The 27500-nt window shown below is 45.5% G+C and overlaps 1 protein-coding gene across 3 annotated transcripts in view; it reads right to left on the minus strand.

Moving 5' to 3' along the window:
- The window catches only part of ndrg3a (ndrg family member 3a), a 101299-nt gene that overhangs the window by 54958 nt on the left and 18841 nt on the right, over nt 1-27500 (minus strand). For all 3 annotated transcript variants that reach the window (XM_063215533.1, XM_063215532.1, XM_063215531.1), the window contains exon 2: nt 1658-1725. In XM_063215533.1, coding sequence (XP_063071603.1) covers nt 1658-1714 — 57 coding nt within the window. In that variant the 5' untranslated portion in view covers nt 1715-1725. The remainder of the gene's footprint in view (nt 1-1657; nt 1726-27500) is intronic.

The following is a 27500-nucleotide window of genomic DNA, read 5'->3' on the forward strand; positions in this document are numbered from 1 at the left end:
ATCTTTGCGTTCGGCTTTGTGTTCAGTTAAAACATGCCTGGGTACCACTCGCGGATTGTTCAGTTAGCAAGTGGCTCTTATCTGGGAGGGGAAAAAAAACTTGCGTGATACATCCACATCCACATCTAAACATTTGGCCTACGAGTTTGCACCGTCATCTACTGTAATGATTGCACACTATTGCATTGTAATGCACCATCTAGATGAAAACCGCTGACTTGGTAGTCTATATGGTACATTTTGAGGGGATTTCGTGACAGCTTCACTTTGCTGTGGTTCGCTGCTAAGGGGATTCCCCTTCCTCGCGTCAAGCGACAGCTGAGTAGGCTACTTTCCTTTGACAGACAGCCAGTCTTTCCAAGGCCATTGGAAGTTACATTAATTAACACGTGTTTCCCACGACGGTTTCGATTCGACAAATTGGTCGGCAGCAACGTAGCAAAAATAAGAGACTTTTGGTTGTGCTTCTGTTTGGTAGTTCTAGCTGAGCCGACGTTTACTCTGCTAAACGGTAGTGCACAGAATCTCCTCCCTGTCAGCTGGCTAGGTTTCCAATGACTTGCGTTGCGACTAGTGAACTCAGCAGGGGGTTCCGCGCACCCTTTTTTTGTGTTGGAGTAGAACGTGTAGCCTGGGTTGTTTCATGCGTTTTGAATAGGCTATGGCTCATAATAATGTGGTGTAGGGGCCCCGGATTGCGTCTGCACCGGGCCCCGGCGAGGGTTAACGCGGCAAACCGAATTGTGAGTTGAAGGTATCGTTACAGTCCTATATCTCAGACAGTGAAATCACAGCAGATTGGGAGAGGAGATAATAAGGAGCTCTCGGGTGTGTGAGAGACTTTAACAGTATGAACACAATTACTGTACATAGGGGATAATTGACGACACGGTGTGCGTACAACATGAAAAATAATGCACACCTAGTCTATCGCATTCGGTTGTCAAGTCAAGACCCAGTCGTTAGTTCTATCGCATTTGGTTGTCTAGTCAGTCGCCCCAATGTTCTACCTGTCCTTGCCCACTACATTATGCTGCAGTTGGTAGGCCCTATGATGATTCCTACAAATTTACAGATCGCAATAGATAAAAAAAAATACCCTGCGCATCTTGCCGGAATTCTAAATGCCTCGACATCATCACAACAGGCACCTCGTCAATCTGCTCTCCTCCCATGGGAAACTCCCTTTGATTTATTTTCCACGGCGTTCCCTTAGTTATTGATCTGAAAATATCCCTTACTTTTCATATAAATTAGGCTACTCTCCCAACCGATAAACGCTACACCACAGGAAACCACTCTAGTCTCGTGGGGAAGAAACAATGGGATATTCCTAAATGCCGTGGTATAATACAGACTAACTACACAGATTATACTGTATCTCTTACAGTCACAGCAGACAGGGCGAAGAGCCAGAGGGAGCCCGTGTGCACATGAGACTGAAAACACTCTTCTCAAAGTGGCTGCCGAGGAGGATATATCAAAGATAATCACACCAGACTGAGCAAAGAAATATGTGTGCGTGCAAAACGGGGTAGGTGTGGTTTGGACAGCAGTGGAGACAAAATGTGTGTGTGTGTGTGTGTGTGTGTGTGTGTGTGTGTGTGTGTGTGTGTGTGTGTGTGTGTGTGTGTGTGTGTGTGTGTGTGTGTGTTACCTTGTTGGTCAGCAGGGGCTTGATCTCGGTCAACTGGACATCCTGTAGCTCATCCATCTCTCTCTGCTCTGCAACAGAAATAGAAAAACACAGAGATATAAATACACAGACAGACACAGTGAAAAAGGTGTGTATATATGTGTGTGTGGGAGAGAGAGAGAGAGAGAGAGAGAGAGACAGAGAGAGACAGGGAGACAGAGAGACAGAGAGAGATGGAGGATGAGAGCAAAAAAGGATAGAGGAAAAGGAAGAGTATGGAGGAAGAGAGGCAGAGTGACATGGAGAGGGGGAGACTGAGAAAAACAGAAAAGGTGTAAGTGAGAGACAGGGGGGACGTCAGAAAAGAAAGATAGAAAGAAACAAAGAGAGAAAGACACACATTATGGAAGAGAGAGAAGATGGAGAAACAGACGTGGGTGGGTGAGGAAAAAAGGGAGAAAGAAAGAGTAGGAGAAAGAGAGTCACAGGGAAGTGTGAGACAGAGAGAGAGAGAGAGAGAGAGAGAGAGAGAGAGAGAGAGAGAGAGAGAGAGAGAGAGAGAGAGAGAGAGAGAGAGAGAGAGAGAGAGAGAGAGAAACAGGAGTAAAGACAGAAACCAAGAGAGAGGGACATGAGAGGTGGGGAGAAAGAGAGAAAGAGAGAATGTCAGAGAGCAAGAGAGAGAGATAGAGAGAGAGAGAGAGAGAGAGAGAGAGAGGGAGGGAGAGAGAGAAAGAACAAGACAGAGAGAATGTAAGAGAACGAGTGAGAGAGAGAGAGAGAGAGAGAGAGAGAGAGAGAGAGAGAGAGAGAGACATTACAGTATGGGTTCCCTGTTCCTACACTAGGGCACTGGTACCCGTGGTGTGCCATGGAAACCACATCACCCTAGATGAATAATACATCTCCCCCATATTACATCACATCCCCATACAGTTCAGCACGCCTCACTACATCAACTGCTGCGCTGCACTACTGCTGCTGCGATCCTTACAGTACATACAACGAGAACCCCTGTCACTACAACCCACCACATACCACCCCGATCTGCGCAGCGCGCCGCCTTCAATATTTCACATGCTCGCCTCGCCTGGCAGGATGACATCACAAGCTATAACGCCGCGTCTCATGCGCTGTGTTGCCATAGGGACGGTGGTGGTGGCGGCAATGACCAAATCAGTCTGAAATGATTTGTCAAATGTCATTTACTTTTCTCTCCCCCGTCTGTTCAGAAAAACAATATCACTCAGAAATGTGTTTTTTTTTTCCAGGTTCCACTTGACCTGCTCAGGATAAACAAGTGTGTGTGTTTATGAAGAACATGAATGACGTTTTTTTCCACTCTAGCAAGGACATGATGAATGTTCACTTTTAAAGGAATTGAAAATCGAATAGCCTGGTTTTACACACTCAAAGCCTTCATTCAGCTGGACTTCCCATAAAAACACTTTTAAAGGAATCACATGGTTCATTTTGTAGACAACCTGGTTCTTATGGCCTTATGCCCCCACACAGTAAAACAAGGCAGTGTTACTGTAATTCAACGCTCAGAGTATATTTGTGCATCCAGCGTACTCTCTAAGAAGATGCTAAATTGACACTCTAAGTATTGAATTAACACTGCATTCTTTTACTCTGCAGACCACATAACCATTCCGTAACATAGATGATTTTGATGTCTTGTGCTTTATTGACGGCGGTGCTTGTGGAGCTGAGTCGATGCCTGTGTCAGTCAAGAGGATGCGACCTGACTAGTGTGTAACCTTCACAGGAGGGTCCTGAGGAGCGGAGGGCACATGAGCAGAGCGCTGAGGGTAAATACACTCAGGACAGTTATTTCCCACAGGACGCCTGCCCATGGGTTTTTTTCCAGGAAAAAAAGTGTGCACAAAGACATACATGTACATGTGCACACACACGCACAGGCACGCACGTGCTTGCACGCTCGCGCGCGCACACACACACGCACACACACACACACACAATCGCCAACAGGCCAAATGAAGGGCAAATCATCAAACACCCTCCCAGCACTCTCTTTATCCCCTACTGTGATACCCTGGAGCTCTGAAATCCTCTACATGCTCCCGCTACGGTGATGTGTAGTACTGTAAAAAAAATGTTTTTCCAAATTCAGCATGAGGTTAAGCATTAGTCAGAAAAGGCCATGTTAATTTTTCCGAATCTTTAACAAGACCTACAGTGCGTCACATGCAAGCCCTCCAAAAAAGGAACCGCTTTCCAACCAACTTGACTGATCCCACAGCCAACATAGTGAGGTATTGCATTCAACTAATAAAAAAGCCATAACCATGAATGTGGTGGGGTCCTCCTTCCTGCTTATGGTGGTTAGTGCAAGAGCATTTTTATTTCAGCCATCTGTCAAGCCCCCCTTCAGAGAGTTAAACACACCTCAGGAGTGGAACACTGGAGTCTTGGCTCTTGACATGGCACAGGAGACCACTACATTGGATAAAAGTAGCAAAAGAGGACCCTGCCATGGTAATGTTAGGGCACTGGGTTACTACACCGGCGACCCGGGTTTGATTCCTACCCGGGTCATTTGCTGATACCTTCCCCGTCTCTCTCTCCCCACTCGTTTCCTGTCTTTACTCCACTGTCCTGTCAAAAAAATCCATAAAAAAGCAAAAGAGTATAATGTGTAATTGTGTTCTACCTGTAACTGGTGCGGGATACGGGCACCAGCACCGTTCTGGCTGGCAGAAAAACAGAAAGAGCAAAGCGTCCGACGGACCAACAGGCAGACCAGCCAACCAGCTTAGATTCTACTTGCTGTGCTGGTACCCTACTACTTGCTTATGGTGCTTAATGCTACAGTGCTACTTTTTTTGTTCAGCCACTGCAGGGACATCTGTCACCCCTCCTCCTCCTCACAGTTAAACACAACTCAGGAGTGGAACCTTAAGAAAGAGGCCGGAGTCTTAACTCTTGACTAAGGTGGAATGGCATGGCATGGGAGAGTGCCGGAGAGAACAAAAGTAGCCCAAGAATGTAATGTGTAATTACAGTATATCCCCCTGACAGCTGACAGCTTTGGCTGGGCCCAGAACAGTCATCAGAAAGGGCCCCTCACCCAACACATTCAATGTAATCAGGACCCAATTATGCCACACACACCCCCCCCTCCCCAACTCCCTGGGCACGGGACAGCTTACCCCTTTGTCCCCCCATGTCAGCTTCCATGCCTGCCCGCCCAGACGGAGCCCGAGGTGGCACCCTTACCCTGCCCCTGCCACTGGTGGTCGCGCCAAATGGACTCCAGTCACACATCCATCAAAGTGCAGCTCACTGTTGCTGCTGCTGCTGCTGCTGGCATGGTGTAGCCCCGGGCAGCAGGACTCTCAGCTCAGAAACTTCTGCACGCCTAGCTGCAGCCAGTATTGGATTTCTGTGATTGACCACACCTGGAATGGCCTATTTTATAAAGAAAAATTATCAATTTTAAACTGCAAATGGAATTTAGTGACCCTTTTAGTTGCTATATTGAGAGGTAACTGTTTCTGTTGAGAGGTAATAGTTTCTTCTATCTTTAGTGTACATGCCTATGTTCATAAGTAAATATAATCTTAGGTACTTTCCGTATGCTCTACATAACAAATACCTGTTGCTGAAATTCACAGGTGATTTTTTTACATGGTTGTATTAGGTTTTCCACTCAGCTGTTGTTGAAATACTCTATGGTCAGTGGATGGTGGTGTTGGATGGTGGGTGGTGGTGTTGGTGGGCCTTCCCACAAATCAGTTTAATTGAGAGGAAATTGGTGAAGTCAAGCATTGCTGTGAGAGAAGAATCTTAAATTACTTTTTCTTTTTAAAGTTGTTTTGGGGACATAATGTATTTGTCACAATGAATTTGTCAATACAGCTGAGCCTAGACAAAAACAGGAAGTGAGTGGGGTGGATGTGAATTAGAAAATGACTTCTGGTCATGCACGAACCAGGATTTCCAAATGCATATTATGGTATGCAATGGTATGGTATGGTAGGGAAGTGGTTCCCAACCTATGGGTCAGAACCCAAACTATGGGTCGCCAGAGATCCACAGAGGGTCGCGAAACCTTCTTGATTTTAAGGGGTTTCATTTAAATACCTTAAATAGCTGATGTTGAATAAATTAAAACAATTAAAAAAAAAGATATATATATATATATATCTATGCATAGAAGCAACAACATGTAATTGTAAACATTTATTCTATATTTGACCAAAGACGAANTGAGGAATAAAATAACAAAAATTAGTTATCGCAGGAAATGGAGGGTATGATGTGACTCCCTCTCGTGTAGGCGCTTGCACGGTTGGGTCACCAAAGCCTACAATGGTAAAAACATGGTTCCCTGAAGAAAAAGGTTGGGAAACACTGGGGTAGGGTATGGGCACCTCTAACCAAGTGCACCATGACTCCCAGTAACACCCACTGCACGTATTTACGTCTATTCTACAAACTGCATCCCACAATAAGATCATTGCCATACTTATGGCCATGCTGTTTCAACAGAAGTTTCTTGAAGGAAAAAAAAAAGACTTTTGAACAGTGGTTACTCTCATGGAACAAATAGCTTGGAATTCCATTCAGCAAGACGGTTGCGCCACTAATACACCTCCCCTCAGTTGCATAAAAAATGACCAAGGAATCGGAAGTGAACTGTTTGTACATATCGCCCAGTGGAAGTGATTAACAGCAGCATGCAAATCTGCTATGTAAAACCCTGTTTACAAAAAAAGAAAGAAAGAAAGAAAGCAAGAAAGAAAGAAAGAAAGAAAGAAAGAAAGATAGAAAGAATGAAAGAATGAAAGAAAGAAAGAAAGCCGGCTCACGGGCCGCTAAATAATGTTTAGACAAGGTGGGAGGAAAGGCGACGAGGAAAAACAAATATTCAACGTGCTTCAAAAGATTTACGCCAGTGGCCCGGTTCAATCTGACGTGTCCATGGGCCAGCAAAGAAACTGGGCCAAGGGCAAAGGTTAACCATAATCATGGCCCCTATTCGCCTGGGAACCATAAGGCCTGGGCTTAGCGTCCGCATCCACGTCATGGACAGACAGAGTGACAGAGTGACAGATTGACAGCTGGACTGCTTAATTCAGATGGAGGCTTTACATCCCTGGCAGCCCACTTTCTCTTCTCTTTTGTTTTCTATTTTTTTAACAGAGTAAGCCACAGACCTGGCTATAAATTAGCTGTTACCAGAATGGCAATGACCAAGTAATAATGTATTACAAATGCCCTCTGCACTGTTATAGTGGTGTAGTACTACGGTAGTTACGTTTTTTCAGACTATTTCAGCGTTAAACTGGTGGAACGGTGTGCGTTAAGAGGCTACAATATTTTTGGGGGCTTTCAAGCTTATATTCAGACAAGACAGCCAGAGAGTGTGACAGGAAATGAGTGGGAGAGAGAAGGGGGAGGACCAGGCAACAGAACCGGGTCACCAGCATCACAGTGAGAGTACAGTGACTTATCCGTTTCAGCCACAGCCACAGCCAAGGCCTTGTTTTCTTTTTTCTAGCCACAGTTTTCTAGATTTTGGAGTGAGGCGATCCAATCCGTCACTTTTGGCATCCGCATCCTATTGATTTCCTAATTAAGAGGACAAGGCAAATTCCTCAACACCGTCATTGCTCCGGTGCTTGCTTGCTGTCTTGACAACGGCTTACTTAAGAAGGAGGGCAGGCAGCTCCAGTGACATAGTCTGGACTCATTCCCAAAGCGGACCATCCAACACCCACTCAATAATTGGCGCACTCCCACACACACACACCGCATAACACACACAGGCACAGATGCGCACACGCGCGCGCACACACACACACACACACACACACACACACACACACACACACACACACACACACACACACACACACACACACACACAGACATACACACACGCACCGATAGCCCGATCATGAAACAAACCATCCACTGTCTTTGTCAGCACACAACCAACGTCCACACCCCCTCCCCCCACCACCTCTCTTCCTCCCTCGCCATTGTAGCCAGCCGTCGCTCGCATGCTATGGCATGTTCCCGCGTTGCCATGGCGACCAAGAGCGGCAATTGTTTATTTCTGGGCAAGGAGCCCCAGAGGACAAACGCACATGTACAAGAGAGACGCACAGACAGACACGGGCGAATACCACAGGCTTGTGTGGCATACGAGAACACAAGGCAGTAAATCACGCAGGCTTTAGAATCCCATAAAGCCTCTGCCTCCCTCCCTCCACCCCTCCATTCATCCCCTTCTCCCTCCATCCCTCTCTCTATCCCTCCCTCCCCCGCCGCCACTACTGCTGATGCTTCCAAAGCCTCCGCTGGCTCGGAGAGTCCCAGCAGGTCCCGGTGGACATGTAGCCCTATAATTCCAGCACAGGGAGAATGGGGGGATGAGAGAGGAGGGATGGAGGAAGGGAGGAGGGGAGTGGGGGATGCTCCTGCTCTCTCTCTCTCTCTCTCTCTCTCTCCCCCCCTCTCTCTCTCCCCTTTGGGGTGGCTTTTTATCAGCAATGATCACCTCTTTAGCGAATGTTCACCCCACAGCAATAAAATAGTTGGTTATTAACTTGCCATTGGAGGTCACAGAGGGGGATTTAACCAAAGTGGCTCAGTCTTTAGATAAGGCAGGCAGAGCACACAGAGGCACAAAACGCAGCTATTTTCACAGCAATACTGCAGCCACTTGGGATGGGATATTTACTTTACCAAAGAGATAAGGAACCAGGAGGAGGAAGTCTGAATACGGAGAGTGTCTGGATATCCATTTGAATCATATGGATATATATTATTCTTATTTATACTAGTCCAATAACTGCAATTGAAATACATTCAAAAAGTCTGCAGGCATTTCTGTCTGCTGAGTTATGCAAATTGAATATAGGCCGTCTCCTTATCTAAGGAATAGATTTCAGCAGCCGTGGGTTCAACGTCAGAGACAGTCTGGAGCAGTATATAAAAGAAAACACATCATAGCAATAAAATCTCCACTGGAGTGTGGGGTACTGATTTGACGTGGATGAAGCTGAGCGTTACCGCCCGGCACTCTTTGTCTTGCCTGTCAGAAATTAATTCAATCTGCTCTGGTGAACCAATTTTATATTAACACCTCTCTGCTGTTTCTTCTTCTCTGCTATTTGTTTTTTTTTCTACTTCACTCAAGATCTGACTGGATAAAAAAAAACGCAATAAAAAACTGGATGGCTTCCCATCTTGTGAGAGTCAAACGGTGATGTCAGATAAGAGGAGAGAAAGAGAGATAAAGTCAAGAGGTGGATTGAACAGAACAGTAAGAGAGAGAGAGAGAGAGAGAGAGAGAGAGAGAGAGAGAGAGAGAGAGAGAGAGAGAGAGAGATGGAGAGAGAGACGTGTAGATATAGTTGAAAGAGAAAGATGGAACAAGATGTTGAAGGTACAGGTAGAGGGAGAGAAAACAGATAAGGATTAGGTAGACAGCAGGCATCACTGTACTTCAAAGGACGTGTGACGCTTGCCGCTTATAGCCCCACCACACCCATTCCTCTAAAAAACACAGATGTGAAAATCTATATCTTTAGTTTCAGCTCTCGCTGTACTTTTGGACGTTCCGCATCGACAACCCACGCATCACAAGGTCTATTTTTAGAAAATGTTTTGTCTCCTTTGCCTTATCTGGGTAGGAGCGTGTAGAAAGAGACAGCTAGTCAGTGGATGGGAGATGGGCATGGGATAAGAGAGGTGGGATTGACCACAGGCTATATGCCACATTCTTTTGAAAATCAGCAGTCAGTAAACCCGAGGTAGTTCACACCAGAGCGGAATTTTCTCACAGCGACAACCAACCAGATGAGGTTGTGGTAGATATGGTATCTGCTGTCTTTATAAGAAAAGGCAAGAGTCTTAGTCACTAGATGAAGGAGGTAATATGAGGTCAATTTCCTGTCCACTCAATTTTACAAAAAATATGTAGCAATTACTAATACTTTAACAGTGTCTTTTTTAGTGTAAAGACATGTATAACCCAAACCCTAACCTTAACTCTAAGGTACAAGGTACAAGGGTAAGTGCTTGCTGTTGTGTGTCTTGTCCATTATATGAATTTGATGTTGGGGGTGTGCCACAACAAATTCCTATCAACTAGCCCTGCCATGGCCTAATGGTAGGGCACTGGGTTACTATGCTGGCGACCCGGGTTCGATTCCAGCCCACGTCATTTGCCAATCCTTCGCCGTCTCTCTCTCCCCACTCGTTTCCTGTCTCTCCCCCACTATCCTGTCGTAAATTAAGTCAAAAAAGCATTAAAAATATACAGTATATATTAAAGAAATCCTATCAACTATGTTGACATGGCAATAAACTTCTTGAACTTGAACTTGAAGTACATAATGTCAAATGGTATACTATGTCAAACTGTACGTAATACAGTACAGTAACCAAATTATGTAGCTAATGCATTTGGGCTTTGAAGGGCTGTCAGGCCCCATAGCCACTCTCTGTGCACCTGTGAGAGAGGGAGAGAGTTTTTCTCAGGCCATGACCTTTGCCTTCCTTTTAGTCTGAAATACTGCAATCGCATGAGCAACCAGGCCCTGGCAGAGTGAACGACACACTTACGAGAATAATACAACTCTCACCAAAGGAAAGCGAGAATGTTTTTGCTCTGTGAACTGACGCGAGTTAATGCAGCTCTACGGACGGAAATCTACACCACTTTGTGGTTTGTTAGGCAAGATTCCGAGGTTTAGCGGGTCAATAATCGGTCAGCAATTTGACATAATTTCACAGGAAGGTCTATTGGCCGTTAAAATGGCAACTCTGTTTACAACACCGAGCGAGCGGGGATTGTGGTTTGGATTCCAGACCAGCCTGAGAAGTGTTGTTTAATGAAGAACAAAAGAGAACTTTCTCTGCGCTTCTGGAAAGAACAACCAAGACAGGACATGCAAAAATTGACAAAGAAAGCCGGTGTAGCACATATCATGTCTTTTTTTTACATTTATGTCTTCACAGGTGCCAAGACTAACGTTAAGATGCCACAAGTTTTTTTCCTCCAGGCAGAGCTTTGGCTGAACCCAGGACGGACAATGTCATCTGAAAGGGCCCCCCGCCCCATTCCATACAGTGTAATGACAACCCAATTCTGGGCCCCCTCTGTCCCTGGGGCTGGGACCACTGTCTCCTTCATCCACCCGTCCACTTCCCTGCTCCATGGAGGGAGAACAGTCCAGTTGAGAACAATGCTTGTCAGAGTTTGCCCCATCATTTAACAGTTAAGACTGACAACAAACACCTACAACCTAGACTAAGGGGGGTATTCCAAGAACTTGGCAAAGTATTAAACGAGGTTTAATTAACCTTGAGGTAATGGTAAATCATGTAATAGAAGAGCCTGCTTTTTCTTGGAATAGGACCCTGGTCCCCTGAATAGATGAAAATTTTGTATTGTGAATGAAATTTCTATACAATCTCCAGCTTCATTGGCAAATAATTCTATAAGCTACGTATATTTTAGAGGTTTTCATATCGTATGCCATATGAAACTACAACAAAACAGTCGCATGTCTCTGACACCTGCTTGCTTAGCCGCCACCACCTTGGCTAATCAATGTTCTGCAGAAAATATTGCTTGTTGTGGCATCGAAACGTTACTCTTCTCACCTGTAAAAGTAATGACCGTAAAAGAAGACATCTGTTCACCACCAGCTTCATTTTACAGCGTTGTTTGATGTCTTGTGGGAGCTCTGTAGCGGGTGGCATTGATGTTTGTTTCCTGGGCCAATGTTGTCGGGCGACCGAGCAGCACAGCACAGCACAGCGCAGGGCTGTGTGTGATAAGTGGCCCAGTTTAAGCTGCTGACAAACGCCGAGTGGTCTTCATGCGTCGCGGCAAATTAGTCTCATCTGTCTGCTGGAGACGGAGCGGGACAGGACAGGACAGGATGGGATGGAGCGGGACAATCCTCTCATGTCTTCCTTCTCACAGGCCGATGCACGTACACACACGCACACACACACACACACAGTCTTAGATTCACACATACACACAAATGTGTATTATCACTTGATCACACATACAAACACATACAGACAGCGACACACACACACGCACACACACACACACACGCACACACACACACACACACACACCCCGACACACATGCACACAGCCACACACACACACACACACACACACACACACACACACACACACACACACACACACACACACAGACGAATCAATTACACACGAACATAGACACACGCCACAAAAGCCAAGCCCTCGCTACCTGCCATGTCAGCGAATGGCGGCACATGATGGATGGGGGTGACTCTGCCTCGTTGGCACCCCTCCCTCTACCCCTCCCTCTACCCCTTCCCTTCGCTGATGCCTCGTCCATCTATCTCCATGTCCCCCAGCCTGTGGGGACGGGGACGGTCCTCCACCCCGCACGCCGCCACTGGACCAGACTCCCAAGAGGGCACAGCACCCCAATACACTGACCACAGCAGGCCAGCAGGCCCTCGGCTGAACTGAAGGATTACCCATCTTTACAAGATTGTACTCACAATAACTAACTGAACCTGAGTCAGGTAGAGCCAGGGAAGCCGACATGGGGGAGACAAAGGGGTCAGTTGTCCTGGGCCCAGGGGGAGAGGGGGCCCTTAATTGGGTCCTCATTACATTGTATGTATTGGATCGGGGGCCCTCTCAAATTACTTTGTCCCGGTGTCCTGTCTAAATGAGCGACCCATCGAGATGTGATTCTCTTCGCTACTGAGCATGCGCACGCATGCGCACACCCTCGCGGTGGTTTTCGCGGGTGATTGCCCATCGAATTGTGAGACCGCAAGTTACGATAGGATCCCCTGAGACTGTCAACTTTAGTGACTCAAACTGTAGCGCAAGTTACGATAGGATCCCCTGAGACTGTCAACTTTAGTGACTCAAACTGTAGCCTATGTCCTCCTGAGGTTACCACCAGTCATCCATAGTCTAAAACTAGTTAGCTTACAGCCTGTCCACCGACTGTCATGGACTGAAAGTTACGATACCGGTATATCCCCTGGGGGGGAAACGGGAAATAGCGTGGATCATCCAGCAGATCATTGGAAAATCTGCGAAATAGCGTGGCCTCGTACATTTGCTACTTTGTTGCCTAACCGTAATCGCTCACACACGATCAGCCTCGAACATTGCAACATCGATCAGAAAAGACTATTTCGTAGAATATAGGAGGCGTTCTCATTGCAAAATGGAAAAAATCGCCACCTGATTGAGCTGTCAAAATGACCCTCCACCCTTTTCACTCAAGAATTTGAATCGACTGCATTGTAAACTGCCTCAACATGGTAAAGAAATGCACTGGTGGGGATGTTATGAAAATATGATTCCGGTCATTAAAAGACAGACATCTGCCAAAACAAAGCCACAATAGGCCTACGTTATCTGCTATCTGGGAATATCTAAACCGGGCTTGTTTATCCCCACATGATTTCATGTAGCAATTTGCCTTGCGAGCCCACGTCGCATTGAAACCAAACCAACAGCAAAATGACTGCATTAAACAAGCCGTAGCCAGGCCCTGATCCCAAACACTTTCTCCAGTATTTGCGCAAACTCAACTCAGTCTCTTTCATATGGCACGTTTCTTAACTTGCTCAAACGAGAGGCTCACTGTTGTCAGCAGCCGCATGTTCTTATTAAACTCCGTGAACGATTGCACACCCCTGTCCGTGAAATAAACAAAGTGGTTATTAAAACAGTCCTACGTGGACCGATTGAAACGCCTTCCGCGGAAAGTCAAGGTCGCTCATTTAGATGAGGCATCGCAAATCGATAGAACACCACTATCGAATAGAGCGACCGGTCGCTCATCTCGACGAGGCAACACATCTCGACAGAACACCGGGCCAGCGGCCCTGGGTAGAGCTCTGAGGAAGAGGAAAAACTAGTCAGACTCTTTGAAGTAGCCTGTGCCTTTGACCTGTTCATGGAGGAATCCTTCTGTACAAAAAACTGAAATACCATCCTCTAACATCTGCCATTGAAAGCTGTGGCTATAAATGTGTCCTCATTGTTCTTGTATTTGGCAGTCTAGGCCATGTGCATAGGCTGGTGGTCAGTGGACTTAACATCAGTAGACTAAGTAAAAGAAGGGCCAGACAGCTAGCTAAATACTGCTCAATATCAGCTGTGATAGGGAGCATGTTCATCTGGAAGAGAAGATGTTTCCTGTACCCTTAATGATGCTCCCATAGCAAGATGTTAATTGGTCAAATGGTTTTTGGATTATTCATCACATTTGGTTCCTATCGATATTAACTTGTAATGTGGAATGAAATAAAGTACATAAAATGTGTGTGTGTGTGTGTGTGTGTGTGTGTGTGTGTGTGTGTGTGTGTGTGTGTGTGTGTGTGTGTGTGTGTGTGTGTGGACATGATGTGTGTGTGTGTGTGTGTGTGTGTGTGTGTGTGTGTGTGTGTGTGTGTGTGTGTATACTTACTACTTGACTTTGTGCTAATGAACTTAAAAAAAAAACTGTCATGTAGAGTAAATGTTTAAGTGCATAATATTGCATACTGCGCATGTGTGACGCAGCCTTGAGTTCTATGCACGCAGCGCGTGATATATATATGTCAGTCTAGCAGTCTGTACAAGTCAGTCATGTCAGTCGGTCGTGTCAATGTTCAATAAACATATCATTAGAAATATACTGTCGTCCAGCCAGCGTTACTTCTGAAGATGTAAACGCCACATGGTGTCAGAAGACAACTGGATTCGAGCTGTTTAACGTCGGACGTGAGTAAAAAGTAAACGAAGTGTGTATCGCCATGGCAAAGTTTACTCCACCGGAGCAGTTTGATTTCTCAAAGCCCGAAGCATGGCCTGACTGGAAGCTAAGATTCGGCAGGTATCGCATAGCTTCACTGCTTACGGAGGAAGAGGAAAATGTGCAGGTAAATGCATTGATTTATTCCATGGGAGCGGAGGCAGAGCACATATTCAAGGCTTTCACGTTTACTAGAGCAACGGATGCTGATGTGTACGACGTTGTAATGGCTAAATTCGACGAACATTTCATTCCGAAACGAAACGTGATCTATGAGCGTGCTAAGTTCCACTCGAGAGCTCAACAACCAGGCGAGAGTGTAGAAGCATTCGTCAGGCAACTGTATGAGCTAGCCGAAAACTGTGACTTTGGAGCACTAAAAGAGGAACAAATGCGGGATCGCATAGTGATCGGAATTCGTGATAAACAAGTGTCACAAAGACTGCAAATGAGAAGTGATTTAACACTGAAGACTGCCATTGAAACAGCCAGGCATTGTGAGCTGATCAAGTCACAAAATGCAGACAAAGGGCACGGCGCAGAGCACGTGGACCATGTAAAGTCAGTGAGGAAAACTGAATTTAAGAAAAGTGGCAACATGGCAGCGATAAACAAAAAAACAAAACGAGGATCATGCACGAGATGCGGCCGTAGTCATACGGAGCCCCAGCAGTGCAGTGCAAAAGGCAAAAAGTGCATGAAGTGTAACAAAATTGGGCACTTTGCAGCTGTGTGCTTTTCAAAAGCTGTGCAAGAGGTAACCGAAACTGGCGATGATGAGACAGTGTTCTTGGGCTCAGTAGAGCTAAAAGAAAAGGATGCACCACTAGCAGAGGATGAGCCACCATGGCGCACCACTCTAGATGTAGCAAATACGCCAGTGTCATTCAAAATTGATTCCGGTGCAGACACCTCGATCATGTCTGAAGCCACATATGAGACACTACGGAGCAAGCCCAAACTCAGTGAAGTGAAGAACACCCTCCAGAGTCCAGGTGGCACAGTGGCCACTAGGGGGCAGTTTTTAGCTAAATTAAAGGCTAATATCAGTGGGCAACTGCGAAATTGCTGCTTCAGAGTAGTTGTAATCAAAACAAATGGAGATAATTTGCTGAGCAGAACAGTGGCAACCAGACTTGGCCTAATTAAGCGCATAGACGAGATCAGCACATTCAGTGGCTTAGGTTTACTGAAAGGAGCGCCAGTGAAAATCACACTGAAGGAAGGCACAGAGCCATACAGCATCGCTACGCCACGCAGGGTACCAATTCCACTACTCCCCAGGGTTGAAGAGGAGTTAAAAAGAATGGAATCGTTGGGCATAATTGAAAAGGTTACTGATCCAACCGAATGGTGCGCGCCAATGGTACCTGTTATGAAAAAGAATGGAAAAATAAGAATTTGCGTGGACCTGAAAAAGCTTAATGAAAATGTGAAACGGGAAAAGTTTATCTTACCTACCTTGGATGACATCATGCCCAAGCTAGCAAAGAGTACCGTGTTCTCCAGCCTGGACGCCGAGAGCGGATTCTGGCAAATCCCTCTAGAAGAGAACAGTGCACGTCTAACCACCTTCATTACGCCCCTAGGCAGATACTGCTTTAAGCGGTTACCGTTTGGGATCACATCGGCGCCCGAAATCTTTCAGCGAAAGATGTCTGAGCTACTGCACGGGCATGAAGGGACAGTCGTGTACATGGACGACATTTTAGTCTGCGGAGAAACACAGGAAATACACGACCAGAGGCTAAAGCGAGTCATGGAGACGATCGCTGCTGCAGGTCTACGTCTCAACAAGGACAAATGCAAGCTTAGCCGACCAGAGCTGAACTTCCTGGGACAAGTTGTGACCAAGGACGGCATAGCTCCTAACCCAGAGAGGGTCAAAGCCATAACAACAATGGAACCACCTCAGGACGTGAGTGAGCTGAGACGGCTACTCGGTATGGTGAACTACTTAGGCCGTTACCTACCAAACCTCTCAACGGTTGCACAGCCGCTCAACGAGCTACTCAAGACTGAGCGTGATTGGTGCTGGGGACCTCAGCAAGACAGAGCGTTCACAGAAGTGAAACGGCTAATCTCAACAGCACCAGTCTTGGAGTTCTTCGATCCAGCGAAGCCAACCGTCGTCAGCGCAGACGCAAGCAGTTACGGGCTCGGAGGAGTCCTCCTGCAGAGCCATGATGGAGCCCTGAAACCTGTTGCGTTCTGTTCGCGCACGTTGACTGACGCCGAGAAGAGATACGCTCAGATCGAAAAAGAGTGCCTCGCAGGAGTGTGGGCCTCTGAGCGTTTCTACCAGTACCTTTGTGGCTTAGAGAGCTACAAGTTGCTTACAGACCACAAGCCACTGGTAACTCTAATCAATTCGAAAGACCTCGATACCACACCACTTCGTTGTCAGCGCCTGCTTATCAGGTTAATGAAGTTTAACCCAGTCGCAGAATACGTTCCAGGCAAGCACCTAGTCGTCGCAGACGCCCTATCTAGGCAGCCCATGGCGGACACCAACTCAGGTGACCTAGAAGCGGAGGTGAAAGCGTACGTGGACTCGGTGGAGGAAGATCTGAGAGTGAGGAAGCCGATCATCGAGCAGATAAAAGATCAGACAAGAACAGATGGCGAGCTCCAGTGTGTCCTCAAGTATGTCCAAAAGGGGTGGCCGGAACATTCGAAGAGCGTAGCCGTCAGAGCGAGCGCCTACTTCAAAGACCGTGGCTCACTCAGTGAGGCCAATGGATTGCTGCGACGTGGCAAGCAGATCGTGATTCCTAGCAGTATGAAAGACTTCATGTTGCAGAAGATTCACGAGGGCCACCAAGGCCTTAACAAGTGCCGAGAACGGTACAACGGCGCTGTGTGGTGGCCAGGCATCGCCAGTGACGTGAAGAAGATTGTGACGTCATGTAAACATTGCACCATCAACAGACCGAGCCAAAGTAGAGAACCATTGATCTCCACACCGTTGCCAGATCTACCATGGCAAAAGCTCGCAGCAGACCTGTGCGAGTTCAAAGGTCGTCACTACTTGATCGTGATCGACTACTTTTCAAGATGGCTCGAGATCTTAGACTTACCAAAGACAAACTCAGAAACAGTGATACAAAAGCTGAAAAGCATCTTCACACGCTACGGAATCCCAGAGGAGCTAATGACAGATAACGGTCCTCAGCTGTCATCCGAACAATTCAAAAACTTTACAGCTGAGTACGACTTCCAACACGTTACTTCAAGCCCTCACTTTCCACAATCCAACGGCATGGCCGAAAGAGCTGTGAAGACGGCAAAGTGGATTCTCAAGCAAGATAACCCTCATCTAGCTCTCCTGAGCTACCGCTCAACACCAACCGAGCCGACTAGGCAAAGTCCAGCCAAGTTGCTAATGGGACGAGAAATCCGTACAACACTCCCAGTTCTCAAAGAGAGCCTGCGGCCAATGTGGCCAAATCTAGAGACTGTCAAGAAGAATGACGCAAAAGCAAAACAGTCCTATGAGAAATACTACAACCGCAGGTACTCCGCCAAGCCTCTACCACCACTCTCCATCGGCGACAGAGTCAGATTGAAGATCGACGGAGAAAAGGCTTGGACAACACCAGCGACTGTGCAGCGCCAGGAGGCAGCGCCGCGTTCCTTCACACTGGAGACGGAGCGAGGCGACACCCCGCGACGGAACCGGCGCCACATCCGGCTGGTCAACCAGGAGCTGTCATCACCGCGACAGGCGGATGTTCCTCAGCCGACGGATCAAGATGGACAGCACGAGCCAGCAGAGCAGGGCTTAACCACCGCCAGTGCTCCTGCTGACACCCCTGGTTCGCCTGAACACCCGACACCAGTCGTCACCAGGTTTGGTCGGACTGTTAAACCAAACCCCAGGTATGCAAGTTAGTTGAGATGATGATCAAAAGGGCAGAATAAACCCCTTCTCATCTCAAGGGACTGTGGTAGTCTACCCACACCCTTAGTTAAAGACTTTGAAAAAAAAAGACATTGAAAAGAGAGATTTTTTTTGTAAGAATGTTTTTTGTTGGGCATATGGAAGATTTTGTTAATTAAGTAATGACTGAGATAAAGTGGGTGTACAAGATTAAACATATGGTTTAAAGTAAGGCTAACAGTTAATGTTTGTATAGTGAGTGCCTACTATACTTGAAAAGGGGGGGAGATGTCATGTAGAGTAAATGTTTAAGTGCATAATATTGCATACTGCGCATGTGTGACGCAGCCTTGAGTTCTATGCACGCAGCGCGTGATATATATATGTCAGTCTAGCAGTCTGTACAAGTCAGTCATGTCAGTCGGTCGTGTCAATGTTCAATAAACATATCATTAGAAATATACTGTCGTCCAGCCAGCGTTACTTCTGAAGATGTAAACGCCACAAAANCGATCCCAACTGGGCAACTGCACTAGTTGCTCTGTATATTCCCTGTGCACTTTGAATCTGCTAGTGATGTTGGCTAAGATTATGTCCTTGATTGTAAGTAGAGATGCACCGGATCCTGATTTTTAGGATCCTGCCGGATACCGGATCCACTGCTTAAGATCCTGCCGGATCCGGAACCGGATACCGGATCCTACGAAAGGGTTGAAACACATAGCCTACTCACACACGTGGGCCCTTTTTATCACGTTGGCTCAAACTATTTTGACCGAAAAGCCTCGGCTACCGGATCCTGGATCCTGGAACCGGATCTGGATCCTGTGAAAAACCCTATTATCCTGCCGGATCCGGAACCGGATCTTGGATCCGGTGCATCTCTAATTGTAAGTCGCTTTGGTGAAAAAGCATCTGCCAAATGCAATGTAATGTTATGTAATGTAACGTAATGATGTGTGTGTTAAGAGGTGGCATGCTGTCGTGTCGATATGGGCTGCCCATCGAGCTGAACTACCAAGCAAGCCATCACAATGCACTACAGGGGTAAGGGTTGTATTGGCTTTGGGATATGTTAAGTAAGGGTTAACGTTTGGCGAGAAGGTCGCTACCGTGGAATAGCAGCACGACAGAGAGAATCTTTAGACCCCGACGCGGAGCGGAGGTTCTCTCTGAAGTGCTGCTATTCCACAAAGCGACCGACTCGCCGAACGTTAACCCGCTTATTATATGGATATACTTAAATGATTCACACATGGCGGGGACATTTCTTTATTTAATGTTAAGTTTATTATAATTTTTCATGTCAAAAGATTGTTGCTGCGCAAAACAAAACAGTGCCGTTGTGGAACACCGCTAGGCAACAGGTAGCCTAGACAACAGGTGTTGTCTATCACAACAGCTGATTAGAGTCTTGTTGAAAAGTCGCTTTAGCAGTGAAAAGTCTTGTTGCCATTGACAGCGGTCTGATATAGACCAACCCGTCCGTTATCTCAAATATCAGACGTGCGAACGTTGGGGAGCCCCATTGAAATGAATGGAGCATTCGACCGATGACGTCACACCATATAATAACGCAATATAGTGGCCTACACAACCTCATTCCTATCCACCTGATGTGTTGTGATGCGTAAAAAAGAAATCGTTCATGATGCATCTTTCAGCAGCATATACAGTAAGATCTTATGATATAATGACATGAAGGCATCATTATTAGTTTTGTCACTTATACGAGGACAGTAGAATAGCGCTGTATTAGACATCATGGCATTTCTGTTACGAGGTGTCAGGGGACAATGTACCGTGCACAAGCTCATTTCTAGCCGTTGTGAAATGATGTGATGTGAAAGGATGTGAATATTTTCTGTCATGATGTGTCTTAAATTGAGTTCAGGTGTAATGATACATTATACTGGGTCATTTTTATATTGGCGTTTTTATGTTTGCGAGGATTCTAAGAGATAGAAGGATACTGTAGACATTTCGGAGCGATTTAAGATCTATTGTTTTGTCTCAGGGCTCTATAATTACACTGCTGTGAACCCGAGTACAATCTAATTTCTCAAAATAGTCTCATACTGTTGTTCTTTTCTTCAGAGAAAAGACAGAAGACAGAGTGACTGTGCGACTATGTAAAAATATTTACCAATTTTACACAAAGAGCGCATAATATAGGACCAGCAGCGCTATAAAAGCATTTGGATAAAGTGCAGGCTTGATTTAAGACAAATTTCCATTATGCGTGTGCTTTTGCACGTCACAACCACCCCCCCCCAAAAAAAAAATGCATAATGAAAACCCACTCCCAGAAATGTGAGTGCAAAAATGCCTCCACTGGAACCCAACCATCTATCTGAAACCTGTACTCGGCTATCTTGTGCACAACTCAATCTGCGCACCTCATAAACAGCTGCCGGGTAAATTGGCCTTTAGAATAAAAAGCATCTCCATCACGTCCCCATGGGACTCCAGCATGGAAACATCACCAGGCACACCTGATTAAAATTAGCGCTGCTTCAATGGGTTCTGACAGGATGGAATCAACAGAGAGAGAGAGGGAGAGAGAGAGAGAGGGAGGGAGAGAGAGAGAGAGAGAGAGAGAGAGAGAGAGAGAAAGGGAGAGAGTGGGAGAGAGAGAGGGAGAGAGATGATGACACAGAGCTGCTATTATCTATCTCCTGAGCTCTTAAATAGAGAGTGATGTTGTGGCGTTAGTGTGAGTGAGGAATGGCTACATACGCTGTGAGCATTCAGGGGTGCCGACATGGGGGCGATAAAGGGGACAGTTGTCCCGGGCCCAGGGAGAGATCGGGAACAGAATTGCATACATTGCACATTGCATATTGGGCAGGGGTGCCCTTTCAGATTACTTTGTCCCAGGCCCGGCCAAAGCTGTCAGCGGCCCTGCGAGCATTAAAAGTCAAATGAAGCCTCGTTAATGGTTTCTAATCACAGATGGCTCCAGTCAGTCAGGGTCCCCCATCGGCTCACAGGGGATAGTGGATGACGTACGTGTACGTACGAGGTTGACAGGCAGGTGGATCTGAACTCTTGCATATGCGATCACAGCCTTGCGTAACAAGACTCACAGGCTGAGGTGACAAGCAGACTCATACATACACCAATGCACGCACACACACACACACACACACACACACACACACACACACACACACACACATGCAAGCAGGCATGCATGCACACATACACACAGGCAGAGGCACAGACACAGACGCAGACACAGACACACCCTCACATGTCTACGAGCATTCTGAAGTTTCTGCACATAGTTCTGGCATCTAAGTAAAATCAGAGACCCTTCACCCCCGAATACCTTGCACGCTGATGGGTAAACACTGAGGAATACACCAACGCACTGTGGGCCAGAAATGTCCAGATACACAACATGTTTGCTATACAAGCAGACAGGGCTTTAAATGAACACCAGCCAACCGAGAAAATGCTGGTGAAATTTCAGTTTGGCGGGTAGAAAAGACCAACTTACCAGCCATTTTGCCCAGTTAGTGAGGGTGTGTCTGGCTAGTAAGGTTAACAAGCAGAGGACTGATTCTCACACAAAGATGAAAACTAACGTGCACGCATGAACAGACAAACAGAGAGAGAGAGAGACAGATGATACACAAAGACACACAGCAACACACAGAAACAGATAGACAGAAACAGACACAGATACACAGGCACACACACACACACACACACACACACACACACACACACACACACACACACACACAAAGACAGAAAGACGCGCTGTCTTTTTCACTTAGCACAAATTACTTTAATGACATTCCTCCTATTACTGGGCGATGGGAGAGTGTGTTTTGTATTAGCACTAGAGCCTGACGGAGCGTAAAAATAAAACAGGGAGCCAGAGCCAGAGTCAGAGCCAGAGCCAGATACAGGGCCTAGGGAGCTGGCCAGTGGACCCCTGCCAGCTCTGCCACCTACACTGGGCCTCAATGAGAGTACATGAACGGACTGCACTGTTGATAAAAATGGCAGGAGGGTCGAGGGTATGTATGTACCAGAAAACGATTTTTCCTGAATCGATACGATTCCAATACACACAGTCAGGTTACAATATGACTCTCTATCTGACATGTTTTCATATCATCCAGTAGGGCACTCGATTATGAGAAAAATCAATATCATGATTATTTCAGTCAATATCGATATCACAATATTTTAGACAATATTTATTTTAAAGACAAATAGCTAATGCTAAACAATTCCCAATCTTCCCACCTCTCAGCAGTGTGAGTGGAGGGCCATAGAGAAGCATACAGTGGTGTCCTGCATGATTTGGCTAGCAAGTCTGTGCTCACTATGGGTCTAGTGGAGGGGAATGTATTGCGCTTGGCATAACGAACCTTTTGGCAGTATAAACACTTGACAAAAATACTGTTTCAACTCGATATAATGAAATTTGATATTGTTTGACAGCAATATTGACATCATGATATAAATTTGATATATTGCACAGCCTTATCATCCAGTATACATATCAATGTGCTAGCCTGGCTATCGAGACACAACTCTGGTGAGCTTGGTCTGGCCAAGCTATCACATTCTTAGAGTTCTTTGAGGTCAGTTGTAGTCACATAATGTGCAACAGTGTAGTAGTAATTGTAAAGACATTACTACCATAGTATACTACTACAACATTACAGAGTCATTTACATCGCACATCACAACTCAGACATTGCCATTCTCGTAAAAGCAAATTTACTTTGTATACCAGGACCTTGTCTTTATCCCACGTCTATCAAAATCAATGTTTGGCCAGTCAATATAGACACTGATCAATATATCAATAAACAGCATTTTACCGAAATATTAATTAATGCATTTTAATCAGCGCACAATGCTGACTGACTGCCTTCACTGCCTCTGCCATTACTAATATGACAATGTGTGAGTCATAGAGCTTGCAATAGTTATTGAGGTTGATGTGATTGCAAAAGGCATTGGTGCATTTTGCATTGTTTTTGTCATTCAGACTAACCTTATTTCTGGAGGAATTTGTATGGAACAGAGATGTTGAGACAGTCCAGCCCTATTCGCTATTTTTATACTACTTTTTATAAGAAAGACAATATGAAAACATATTTGTATTCTGTTGCCATTACATCCAGTGGTGTAGTGGGTATTTTTAAAGTGGGGGTACGCGATTTGTAACGTCATCAAATAATTAGGCACCTTATCATGTCATACCCCCCAACTGTTCTTGATCTACCGTCATTGCTTCTCCGTTTTCATCTGCTTGGTCAATGACCTGCTATACTGCTACAAGCTCATTGCTTTTTGTATTCAAACATGGGCATAAGATTTTTTTTTTAAATCTCACTTCAGGAGAAGTGGGTGGACTGCGTACCCCCGCGTACGGCGCCCAACACCCCTGATTACATCTATAATGGCTGGCTACCAAGGTACATTTGAGTGTGTGGCCTGCTCTTCTTTATAGACATAATCTTTCCCAATACCAGAAGGTTTATCGGTTTCATTTGTTGTCAGTCTCCACCTTATATAAAGGACCCAGCCATGCACAATCCATCTTCCAGTCTCACCATCACAATCACAACTAGGAGGGTAGGAGGCCTACATGGGGGGAAAAACACAAAGAGCTAACCCACGGAAATGTTCAGGGATCTCTGCTTTTGAAAAGCTTCTCTCTGACCTATATTTCATATTCGCTGAACTCATCAAAGCGAAGGTCGCTGTGGTGGATTGTGTTAACCTTGATTAACCATGTATTAGAATTCTCAAGGTCCAGACCGACTGCATGCTAATGCAAGCTAATGCCGTAGCCTAGTGCACTGGACATAACACAGACAGATCTGTAGCATTATTACATTAGAGCACTGCATATGGCATAGATCTGTACCACAATTACGTTAGTGTGTTGGCTATAAGACAGATAGATCTGTAGCAATACATTAGTGCATTGGCTATAACAATAGCTTTGTAGCATTTATTGTATTTGATACATTGTGTGTTTTACATGTATGTATTTTATTTAGCATTTAATACAACCTATAGTCCTAGTTCTGTAACATCATTACTTAAGTATACTGGGCATATATAGACCTAGCACTGGTTCTGGGAAAAGGCTGTTGTTTGTGGACAGAGGTCTTTGCCCCCCACTTTGACACAATACGTCCCTCTCTGCATAGTTTGGAGTGGTGTTGTGACAGCTGGCTTGTGTGTATGTGTGTGTGCGTCTGTGTGTGTGTGTGTGTGTGTGTGTGTGTGTGTGTGTGTGTGTGTGTGTGTGTGTGTGTGTGTGTGTGTGTGTGTGTGTGTGTGTGTGTGTGTGTGTGTGTGTGTGTGTGTGTGTGTGTCACCATGTGCGCTTCCACTTCAACAGGGTTCCTGACCCCCTTTCATACATGAATTCCTGCTCTGAAAGGCCTTGGCAGATGTATAATTTCCGCTGGTAGGCGGGTATAAAAGAAATCCAGCCACTGTGTCTCAAAGTGTACCAACATTGCCCAATCACCTCTGCGTCATCATGCCGTCCAGCTGTGACAGATTGGGTGCTCCATCCAGGCAAATAACCAACGTCAGACTAGGAATTTCAATTACTCATGAACACAAACACCCACACACACACGCACGCATGCACGCAAATACACATGCACATACATAGGCACACACGCATCCAAATAAACACACAAGCGCGCGCACGGACACACACACACGCACGCACGCACACACACACACTAACAGACACACAAAACACAAACATGTACCATTCCCCACGCTGAAACCATGCTTCTAATCTGCCCGGTCGCGAGCGTAATTCTGTTTTAAAAGACTGTGACAGGCTCAGCTCCAGATTACGTGCGATGGCCAGAGGTCCTCTCACCAGCGGACGCTGTGCTGCGCTCGTTGGGTAAGGGAATTAAGGACTGAGCAAATCTCTACGGTTGACATTTTTCCCCCTCCCCAAGAGGAGACGGAAAACAGAATTCAATGTTTGTGGTTAATTCTGTTTACGTGTGTTTTGGAGTGTGAGTGTGTGTGTACGTAGTATGTGTGGGTGAGTGTGTGTGTGTGTGTGTGTGTGTGTGTGTGTGTGTGTGTGTGTGTGTGTGTGTGTGTGTGTGTGTGTGTATATGTCGGTGTGTATGTCTCTGTGTGTGTGTGTGTGTGCGTGTGTGTGTGTGCGTGCGTGTGACCCAATCCATACTCTCCCCGGAGAGCTGAGGGTCAAAGGGACAGACTCTGAGGTCCACAGCGATGTGCTTACAGGAACGCAACATGAATACCATATGGTCCACTCAGAACACTCTCCATCTTCTTTCATTCTATCACTATTCCTCCTCTCTATTGTTCTCCATTCCTCCTCTTTTTTGTCTGTTTTGACTGAAAATGCATGAACATGTACTGCACAAAATGTGCAAATTCCATTAAAAACACCATAGGGATCATAACGACATGCTCCTTTTCTCAACCCCAAGTGGCTTATTAGGCGTGTCTCTTTTTATGACCCGTATCACATTAAGTGTGTAACAAATTCTTACAAGCATACCCCACACGCTGCATCTCTTTCTCTCTCTTTCTATCTCTCTCTCTCCGTATCTATTGTATCTGGTCATTCAACCCCATCATTTCACGTGGTCCACACATTTATGTACGCACACACACACACCCACACCCACACAACCACACACACAACACAGTGTGTGCCAAAAGGATTTACAAAATGGCTCAGTGTAAATATGACGGTGAATGTAAATGTAAATTCATTGGAAGAGCAAGCCTTGGCACCCCCCTGTGTTGCTAAATATAGCCATCTCCAAGCATATCATTATCTACTGTCTGCTTCCTTATTTAACCCTTCCTGTCTTTTTCTATTCCTCCTCCATCTCTCTTACCGCTCTCTCTCTCTCTCTCTCTCTCTCTCTCTCTCTCTCTCTCTCTCTCTCTCGCTCTCTCTCTCTCTCTCTCTCTCTATCTACTTCAGCCAACCCCTGTTAATAACAATATTATCCTAAATTTACATTTAACCATCCTTTCTTCTTTCCCTTCCCCATTTTATTTAATTTCCTCTCCATTTTCTTTCATCTCTCCAACCTTTGTCTTTCTCGTTATATCTCTCTGTCTCTCTCTCCCTCTCATTCTCCCTCCTTCAGCTAGCCTCCCTCTTTTGAAACCAATATTATCCCACACCTGTCTCTAACCTTTTCACTCCCATTCCCCTCTCCCTCTCTCCACTGCTCCTCTCTTTATCCATATCAACCTCTCTAACCCACCCTGCCCCCTCAGGTTCTCTCTTTTCAAAATAAGAGCATGTGGTGGTGGTAGTGTTGAGGAGCAGAATGGCGTGAAGATGTTCCTGGAGCACCAGCTCTCTTTTCAAAATAAGAGCATATGGAGCAGTGTGATGTTTCTTTTCAAAATAAGAGTATATCGAGCAGTGTGATGTTCCTTTTCAAAATAAGAGCATTTTTTTATTTTTATTTTTATTTTACCTTTATTTTACCAGGGAAATAAAATCACATTGAGAATAAAATTCTCTTTTAGAAGTGAGCCCTGGCCAAGGCGGCAGCACACATAACAGTTACATTACAGACAGGACACAGACAAAACAGAACAAATCAATATGGATAAAGAGATAAAATTACACAATAAAAACCATAAAATTATAAACATAAAACAACATTAGAAGGAGATTAAAATATTAAAAGCAAGTGCAGACAGATTTAAAAGTGTCATTAAGATAGGTTTTAAACTCAGCTACAGACATAAAAACAGCAAGCTTAAGAGATTTCTGCAGTTAATTCCAGTGAGTTGGGGCACAATGAATAAAAGCAGTTTTACCAAATTCTGTTTTTATCATGGGGACATTTAAAACAATGTAGCTACTTGAGCGTAGGTTGTATCCTTGACTGCTAAAAGATAAAAGGCTCTGTATATACAAGGGGAGCTGGCCAACTAAGGCCTTGTATACGAATAAAAGCCAATGTTTATGACGTCTAAAATCTAGTGATGGCCAGCCTACTAGGTCATACAACACACAATGGTGCGTAGAATACTTTCTTCTAGTGATGAATCTTAAAGCAGAGTGATAAGTAGAGTCAAGTGAATGTAAACGTGCCTTGGTGGTATTTCTATAAAAAATGTCCCCATA

This window comes from Engraulis encrasicolus, chromosome 14 (assembly GCF_034702125.1).
Source record: "Engraulis encrasicolus isolate BLACKSEA-1 chromosome 14, IST_EnEncr_1.0, whole genome shotgun sequence".
In the NCBI taxonomy this organism is placed as follows: domain Eukaryota; kingdom Metazoa; phylum Chordata; class Actinopteri; order Clupeiformes; family Engraulidae; genus Engraulis; species Engraulis encrasicolus.